Source organism: Mastomys coucha, unplaced genomic scaffold (assembly GCF_008632895.1).
Source record: "Mastomys coucha isolate ucsf_1 unplaced genomic scaffold, UCSF_Mcou_1 pScaffold3, whole genome shotgun sequence".
Lineage (NCBI taxonomy): Eukaryota > Metazoa > Chordata > Mammalia > Rodentia > Muridae > Mastomys > Mastomys coucha.
Window position 1 is genome coordinate 72,414,047 of NW_022196909.1, and position 8,994 is coordinate 72,423,040.

The 8,994-nt window shown below is 49.8% G+C and overlaps 1 protein-coding gene across 3 annotated transcripts in view; it reads left to right on the plus strand.

The window, feature by feature from the left end:
• Vav1 (vav guanine nucleotide exchange factor 1) overlaps positions 1 to 8,994 on the plus strand; it is a 53,187-nt gene that overhangs the window by 16,643 nt on the left and 27,550 nt on the right. Inside the window, exons 2-14 of one of the 3 annotated variants that reach the window (XM_031347242.1) lie at positions 609 to 725; positions 1,204 to 1,262; positions 1,338 to 1,406; positions 1,737 to 1,845; positions 1,933 to 2,028; positions 3,485 to 3,553; positions 3,730 to 3,833; positions 4,598 to 4,697; positions 6,956 to 7,051; positions 7,645 to 7,725; positions 7,861 to 7,947; positions 8,050 to 8,135; positions 8,810 to 8,942. In XM_031347242.1, the coding sequence (XP_031203102.1) occupies positions 609 to 725; positions 1,204 to 1,262; positions 1,338 to 1,406; positions 1,737 to 1,845; positions 1,933 to 2,028; positions 3,485 to 3,553; positions 3,730 to 3,833; positions 4,598 to 4,697; positions 6,956 to 7,051; positions 7,645 to 7,725; positions 7,861 to 7,947; positions 8,050 to 8,135; positions 8,810 to 8,942 (1,206 nt within the window). The remainder of the gene's footprint in view (positions 1 to 608; positions 726 to 1,203; positions 1,263 to 1,337; positions 1,407 to 1,736; positions 1,846 to 1,932; positions 2,029 to 3,484; positions 3,554 to 3,729; positions 3,834 to 4,597; positions 4,698 to 6,955; positions 7,052 to 7,644; positions 7,726 to 7,860; positions 7,948 to 8,049; positions 8,136 to 8,809; positions 8,943 to 8,994) is intronic. The other 2 variants (XM_031347243.1, XM_031347244.1) reach the window with 2 other exon arrangements.

Consider the following 8,994-nt stretch of genomic DNA (forward strand, 5'->3'; position numbering starts at 1 on the left):
AAGACTGATCGCCTGAGTTTGATCTTCTGGACCCACATGGTAGAAGTGGAGTTCTGACTTTTGCAACTCATCCTCTGACCTCCATGTGTGCACTTGGTCATGTATAAATATGTGTAATAAAAATACAACATTTCCTAGCTGGGTATGGTGACACATCCCAGCACTCATTATTACCTGGAGGTAGGAGGATTATACAAGTTCAATGTTAGCAAGAGTTACATAGTGAGTTCAAGGCCAGCATAGTTTTTGTTAATTATCATTCTTGTTGTGGGTGTGGCTGTACATGCATGGGCCACAGTTCCCATGTAGAGATGAAAGGACAACTTTATGGAGTCTGTTTTCCTTGTCCATCTTTGTGTCTTACCCAGCACTCATCTTCAGCTGGTGAGCCATCCTGCTAGCCCTATTTTGTTTTTATTTACACATATATTTATTTTTTATATATGTGTTTTCTGGTTTGTCTCTGTGTGTGTGTGTGTGTGAGAGAGAGAGAGAGAGAGAAAGAGAGAGAGAGAGAGAGACAGAGAGACAGAGAGAGACAGAGAGAGACAGAGAGAGAGAGAGCACACACCATCATGTATCCCCAGCTTCATTTCTTTTCCCCATAGTTTCTTTGTCTTAAGAACATTCGAACCTTCCTGTCTACCTGCTGTGAGAAGTTCGGCCTCAAGCGCAGCGAACTCTTCGAGGCTTTTGACCTCTTTGATGTGCAGGACTTTGGAAAGGTGAGCTGGATTCCCAGTGCCCAAAGACTGGACTTTGGTTTACTTCTAGTACTGATGTGTGTGTGTGTGTGCATGCTCATGCTGGCGCCTGAGGGCCTGCTTGTGCATGTACCCATAGACTACTAGGGAGCCAGTAGCAGAGCCAGGTTGGTCTTCCAGGATGCTGCAACTCATGGACTTGGGGGATAGGGAACACGTTGAAGTCTGTTCACCAGCTTTCTGTGTGTCCTTGGTTAGTTCTGCTTCTCTGATCTCTCATCTCTTTTATGTAACAAATTATTGCCTTGTTTTGCCTGAGTGATTGTGTGGACCTGTTAGTGGAGAGACTTTGTCTGGTGTGCAGGGATGTATAGAAGATGCTGGGCTATGCTCCCCAAAGTCTGGTGGCATGTCTAATCTCAAGGGATGGCTTCAGGTGCTGGGAGCCTGAGGGGTGGGTATGGAAAGGAATTTTGAGCAGTTATGATCCTTACCCCAGGTCATCTACACCCTGTCTGCTCTGTCATGGACACCCATTGCCCAGAACAAAGGAATCATGTGAGTAGAGCCAAGACTGTGAGGCTGGCCCGCCCACTGTCCCACAGCTCTGCTTATGCCCATCTGGTTCCCCAGGCCCTTTCCAACAGAGGACAGCACCCTGGGCGACGAAGATATTTACAGTGGTCTCTCAGACCAGATTGAGTGAGTATTATTGGGCCTCATGGGTGCAGTTTGTGAGACACAGTGGAGACTGGAGCCTGAGCGACATGAATCTGTTCTGTGGTCTGAGGGATACAAATCTGTCCCATGGTCTGAGGGACATGAATCTGTCCTAGGGTCTGAGGGAACACGGATCTGTCCTGGAGTCTGAAGGGACACAGATCTGTCCCAGAGTCTGAGGGAACACGGACCTGTCCTGGAGTTTAAGGGGACACATTGCAAGACTAGGGGGTAGCATTGTGGACTTATTCTTGATTCTGAAAGTTTCTGATGGGTCCCTGGCTTGGGACGTGGCCTGAATCTGTTCTTCAGTGACACCGCAGAGGAAGATGAGGACCTTTATGACTGCGTGGAGAATGAGGAGGCAGAGGGGGACGAGATCTACGAGGACCTAATGCGCTTGGAGCCGGTGCCCACGCCAGTGCGTGGATCTGGGAAGGGCAGGGCAGGTGGAAGGGTGGAGACCACAGTAGTGATCTTCACCAGCCTCTACGGTCTCTGCTCACAGCCCAAGATGACAGAGTACGATAAGCGCTGCTGCTGCCTGCGGGAGATCCAGCAGACCGAGGAGAAGTATACAGACACACTGGGCTCCATCCAGCAGGTGTGTTACACGGCCGGCCCCCATCAGGGGGCGTCTCCTCCCGGGCCCCACCAGGGGCATCTCCTCCCTGCCTTCTTATAGGCGGTCTTCCCATGTAACCCCCAGGCTTCCCTTAAACTCATAATCTTTCTGCCTCAGCTTCCTGAGAACTGGGATGGCAAGCATATGCCACCACTCCTGGCTCCATTATTTAAGAAAACCTAGCTTAATAGAGATGGATAAATACACTAAACAACCCACTCAGTCAGTTAACTCCAACAGTCGGCAGCCATTGCAACTGTTTAATTATACAGTATGCTACTGTTCTAGACAGACACACTATATACCTTAGCTGTAATCTTTAGGCTCCCCACTTTCCCCATCTGCCAGGACCATGAATCCACTTTATGTCTCTGGACTCCCCCATTCTGGGTATTTCCTATTGAGAAGCCCCACTCTGCATGGTCTCATGTGTTCAGTTCTCTCACCTAGCACAATATCCTTGAGGTCTCTCCACATGTGTTAGAGCCTGCTCATTGGTGAGCAATATTCCAGCAAGTAGGTGAACCATACTTGGTCTATTATCTACTGGTTGACATTTGATGGCATCCACTTTGGGCTATTAGTGATAACTCTGACTTGGAGCAATTGAAAGCAATTTTTTAAAAAATGAACATTTCCTTTGTCTTGATTTTTCTTTAATTTAAAAATATTGAATTTATTAATTTTATTTTAAGTGTTTTACCTGCATATATGTCTGTGCAACTTCTGAGTGCGTGGTACCTTGGGAGGTTAGAAGAAGGCACCAGATCCACTGGAACTGGAGTTATGGAGTTTGGGAACCACCATGTGGAAGCTGGGAATTAAACTGGGTCCCTCAAAAGAGCAACAGCACTGAGCCATCTCCTTATCTCTCATTTGTTTGTTTGTTTGTTTGAGAGATTCTCACTATGTAGCCTGGCTGATCTTAAACTAATGATGGCCTTGCCTCAGACACTCTACCACTGAGATGGCAGGTGTGTGGTTGCCTCAGACACTGAGGCACTGAGATGGCAGGCGAGTGGTTGCCTCAGACACTCTAACACTGAGATGGCAGGCGTGTGCCGCCATTCCTGGGTCTCCTCTTCCTTTGCTCTTTCTGTCTGTCTCAATTTTTAATTCTCTGTATTTGCCTCTGTCTCTATTTCTGCACATCTGTTTGTCTCTCTCTCTCTGTGTCTACCTCTATTTCTATGTCTGTGTCTGTGTCATTCTGTAACTATCTCTGTTTATGTCTCTATCACTCTATCCTTCAATCAGTTTGACTGTCTCTTCCTTGCCGTTTCTGTCTGTGTTGTCATTGTCGTTCTCTGTGTCTGTTTCTTAGTCCCTTGGTATTTGTGTGCTCCCCCACCCCCCGCTCGTCCTTGTTTCTGTTTCTTTGGGTGACCTAGATGGAGGATCCTCTTCCATTTTACCTTCTTTTGGATCTCTTCAGCACTTCATGAAGCCCCTACAGCGATTCCTTAAGCCTCAAGACATGGAGACCATCTTTGTCAACATTGAGGTGAGCTAGCAGGTTCCTAGACCTCTTTGTCTTTTCCAAGGAGATAATTTCCAGCTGTCACTTGCCTTGGAGCATGTGTATGACCTCGTCTTCTGCTGTTCTGTATGTGTCTGTGTCTGTGCCCAGGCTCCAGCCCCAGCCACATCTCTTTTTTTTTCCTTTTTCCCTTGGAGTAGGAGCTGCTCTCCGTTCACACCCACTTCTTAAAGGAACTGAAGGATGCCCTGGCTGGCCTGGGAGCAACAACACTGTATCAGGTCTTCATCAAGTATAAGGAGAGGTAAGACATGTCTGACCAGATCGTGGAGGTCACAGTCATGCCTGAGTGGGACACTGAAAGACATTAGAGACTACTGGGCAGGGCTCTTCATTGAATGAGGGTTGGAGGCTGAATGAATCCTGGACTTGGGGGATTCTAGGTGGGACTCTATCACTGACCACACCTCCAGCCCCTTACTGGGGGATTCTAGGCAGGGCCTCCACCCCTGACCACACCCTGAGCCCTTACTGGGGGATTCTAGGCAGGGCCTCCACCCCTGACCACACCCTGAGCCCTTACTGGGGGATTCTAGGATAGGGCTCCATCCCTGACCACACCCTGAGCCCTTCACTGGTGGATTCTAGGAGAGGGCTCCATCCCTGAGTTGCGCCCTCAGTGTTGGCTTTCCCAGCTCTTGTTTAATTTTTACTTCTGTGTGTGTGTGTCACTGCGAAGCTATCGTTCCCTCATCTATGAATGGGCATGCTCAGAGGTACAGTGAGGATTGAATAAACCATTGTATAAGGTACTTAGCACAGGGTTGGCACACAGTTGGTGCTCAGTAATTGTTTGTGAAGTCAACAACCATTGGCCACAGACTGTATGCTGCACTCTACCATTAACAATTATGTTAGCCCTCTGGGAGGTATTGCTGCCAGGCCTGTGTTACAGATGGGAAGACTGTGGCTAGGGCTATGTGTTCGGGGTGAATGAGGGCAGAATGGGTGCTTGGATATCCCTGACTTCATAATCAGCCTTCCGTGGTGTCCCACCCTGGCCCACAGGTTCCTTGTTTATGGCCGTTATTGCAGTCAGGTGGAATCAGCCAGCAAGCACTTGGATCAAGTGGCCACAGCACGGGAGGATGTGCAGATGAAGCTGGAGGTGGGGCTGCGCTGCCCTGTGGGATCCGCCCTCTGCTTTATGGATCCTGGGGAACACAGGGCAGATGGAGTTGGGATAATTTTGTAGTTTACAATCTTTTGTGTGTGGGGTATGTGCAAGCATGTATGTGTCCATCCATGGTCCATGCATGTATGTGTGCCCACATACGTGTGTGTGTGTGTGTACATGCTTATGGATGTCAGAGGACAACCTGGCATCTCACTACCTCCCTTGTTTTTTGAGACAGAGTTCCTCACTGTTTTTGCACTTATCTAGTAGGCTAGACTGGCCAGGTAGTCCCAGGGACCTGTGTGTCGCTACTTCCCCAAAGTTGGAATCACAAGCGTGCGCCACCATGCCTGACGTGTGTGTGTGTGTGTGTGTGTGTGTGTGTGTGTGTGTGTGTGTGTGTATTTAGAGGCTAGAGGTCAGTGCTTGGTGTCCTCAGTATAGCTCCATGTCTTATATTAAGGCAAGATCTCTGGCTGAGCCAGAAGCTCACTGATTGGCTACACTTGCTGGACACTGAGCACTGAGCATCTGTTGGCTCTTGCTGAGAGCATCTGCTCCTGCCAGTTCTTGCTACCCAGTGCTAGAGTTAGGCATTTGTGACCATGCATTTGAACTCAGGTCTTTACACTTGCATGGCAGGCATTTTTCTGACTGAGCTATCTCCTAACCCCCTAGCTGGGGGTCATTGAGGGCTAGTGGGATGGTGAGGCTTCCAGAGGCCATGCAGAGAAAATGGGTCAGAGATAATAAGACAGACCCAGAGCTCTGAGCCCCAACCCCAGTAGAGTCTTGACTTTGGATGACCAGCCTTGACCCTGAACCCAGTTCTGACCTCACATGGAACCCTGGTTTTGGGATAAGCTTGAACATTCATTCATGATGTCCCACCTTTACCCTGAGATCCTAATCCTAGGAAAAGCCCTGATGTCAGGCTGAGCCGTCATCTGAACTGGGTCCCAGTGTAACCCATGGATCCCTCTCCCTCCCCTGCTCACTAAGTCCAACACTGGCTTCTGAGGCATGGGAAGCCTCTGTTAGCCCTGAGAGATGCTGTGGCTGGGGCAGGCTGTGGTGAAAGGCATAGTAATAGAAAGCTACTTAAATATATTATCTGTTCAAGGTGTGTGTGTGTGTGTGTGTGCCCCAAAATCTACACTGTGTACCTTCCTCTATCTACCACATTTTACCTTTCTTTTTAATTTAATTTTTATTTTATTTTGTGGGAGTTTTGCCTATGTGTATATATCTTACACTGCTTTTGGGCAGTGCCTGTGGATGCCAGAAAAAGGCATCAGATCTCTCTGAACTGAAGTTAAGGATGGTTGTGAACCAACCACCTTGTGGGTGCTGGGGATCAAACCCAGGTCCTCTGCAAAAGCAGCTGGTGTCTTAACTACGGAGCCACCTCTTCATTCCCGCTTTTACATTTATTTATTTATTTATTTATTTATTATTTATTTATTTATTTATTTATTTATTTATTTATTTATTTATTTCTCTGTGTGCACATGCCGCAGTGTGTCTGTGTGGGTACCAGGGACTGGACTGTTGCAGGTTTGGCAAGCCTCTTTACCTGCTGAACCATGTCATCAGCCCCTCCACCTTGTTCGGTAGACAGGGTCTCTCCCTGGGACCAGAGCCTTGCTCATTTGATTAGGCTGGCCAGCCAGTGACCATGTGACTACCAGGGGTCAACCTGCCTTTGCCTCCTGAGTGCTGAGCTCATAATTGCCTGCCTGCACCAACATGACCAGTGTTTTTTATTTGTTTGTTTGTTTTGTTTTATTTTTTGCTATGTGTTCTGGGGATGGAATTCAGTTCCTCATGCTGGTATGGCAAGCACTTCCCCGACTGAGCCCTTGTACTTAGACAAACCTGTTTGCCCCTCCTGCCTGCCTCCTCCCCTGTTTGCCCCTCCTCCCTGCCTCCTGCCTGCCTCCTCCCCTGTTTGCCCCTCCTCTCTTCCTCCTGCCTGCCTCCTCCTGTTTGCTCCTCCTCCCTGCCTGCCTCCTCCTCTGTTTGCCCCTCCTCCCTGCCTCCTGCCTGCCTCCTCCTCTGTTTGCCCCTCCTCCCTGCCTGCCTCCTCCCCTTTTTGCCCCTCCTCCCTGCCTCCTGACTGCCTCCTCCTCTGTTTGCCCCTCCTCCCTGCCTGCCTCCTCCCGTTTGCCCCTCCTCCCTGTCTCCTGATTGCCTCCTCCCCTGTGCCCATATGTTTCCCAGGATGTTACTATTTTCTCCCCTGCCAGGAATGTTCTCAAAGAGCCAACAATGGCCGCTTCACCCTGAGGGATCTGCTGATGGTGCCTATGCAGCGAGTGCTGAAGTACCACCTCCTCCTCCAGGTGCCAGCACAAGGCTGGGTCCCTTGGGTGTGGCTGGGTGACGCCATAGTCTCTATTTTGTTGCTACAATAAAAACATACAGGCAAAAGCAACTATAAGGGAGAAAGCATGTGCTTGGGAAGTCAAGGCAGGAACGAGGCAGCTAATCGTACCCACAATGTCACCCATAAAGCACAGAGCCAACTGAATGCATGCTTGCTCAAGGTCAACACTTACACAGGTCCAGGATCCAAACCCGGGGACTGATGCCACTCACAAGGAATGGGTCTTCCCACCTCTATGAACACAATTAAGACAATTCCCCATAAACATGCACACAGGCCAACCTGATCTAGAGAGTCCCTCACTGAGACTCTCTTTCTAGGTGATTCTTGACTGTGTCAACATAACAATTAAAATTAACCATTACAGCATCTGGGCTGGGCCTAGACTGTAGGCCCCAGAGGGTGGGGAAGGCTGGCTTTGAGGGGTTGGGTACATCAGCTATTGCGTTATGCCTCAGTCTCTAGGAGGAGCTAGTGGGTCAGTATCAGTTGGAAGTTCTGGGGAATGAGGATAGGCGCAGGTTAAATCTGACTCCTTGGTGCACACAGGAGCTAGTGAAACACACACAGGATGCTACAGAAAAGGAGAACCTGCGGTTGGCCCTGGACGCCATGAGGGTGAGGGAGCAGGTGCTGTTGGGTACCCGTGCTGGCAGAAACCTCTCTGCCTCTACTGGGGTTGGGGGTGATCTTTTACCCTTGGCTGTGGAAGGGATTGACCCAGGGGGGTAGGCAAGAAAGCCTGTCACCATTTCCCACTCACAGGACCTGGCACAGTGTGTGAATGAGGTCAAGAGGGACAATGAAACCCTACGGCAGATCACAAACTTTCAGCTGTCCATTGAGAACCTGGTGAGGGTGGAGCTGGGTGGGCCAAGGGTGTGGACCTATGGGCAGGGTGCTGGTCCCTTCTGGGGGAATCTGTAGCTAGACTTCATCCTGCTTACTCTGCAGGACCAGTCTCTGGCCAATTATGGCCGGCCTAAGATTGATGGTGAGCTCAAGATTACCTCAGTGGAGCGGCGCTCAAAGACGGACAGGTGGGTGGAGCCAACTTGGACCAAGGCAGGAGGAGAGGTTGTGGGCAGGGCCAGTGCTTAGATAGAAGGTGGTGGAGAGACAAATGAGTCTGGGGTAAGGTTTTGGCAGTAGGTTGGGCCTGATTTCTTCATAGGCAGGTAAGTGGGCAGGATCAATATAGATTTGAGATGAATCTGTGTGGGTGTAGCGTCTCTGAGTTTTGAGAGGGGGCGTGTAGACCAGGCTGGTCTTGAACTCAAAAGAGATAAGCCTGCCTTTTCCTCCCGAGTGCTGGGATAAAAGGCGACTGACCCCATGCCCAGCTATGGCAAAGTTTTTAGACAGGCAGGTAAACTTGGATCTGAGGTGTGGTCTGGCCAGGGGCTACAACCTATACAGATAGGTGAGTGGAGCCAAGATATACCAGAAGGATTCTTGGTGGGGCTAGCTTCCTGAACGAACTTGTGGGCAAAGTTATCCTAGGTTTGGGGAGTAGCTTGATGGATGTGTGGTTAAGCAAAGTTGGACAGGACCAACTTGGATCACGTGGATGAAGATAGGATGCACAGGTGAGCTTAATAAGTTGGTTAAGGTTAGGGTGTGAATCCACTGCAGAGCAAGCAGGGAGGGGCCCGGGAGATGGCAGGGGGATTGGGAGGGATTAGATTTGGACACCTGAACTGGAGGCTCGCAGGTACGCCTTCCTGCTGGACAAAGCACTGCTCATCTGTAAACGCCGCGGGGACTCTTACGACCTCAAGGCCTCAGTGAACTTGCACAGCTTCCAAGTTCGAGATGACTCCTCTGGGGAGCGAGACAACAAGAAGGTGGGACTCTGTCACCAGGTCTCGAGTTTAACGACCTTGGGATTGCCGGCAT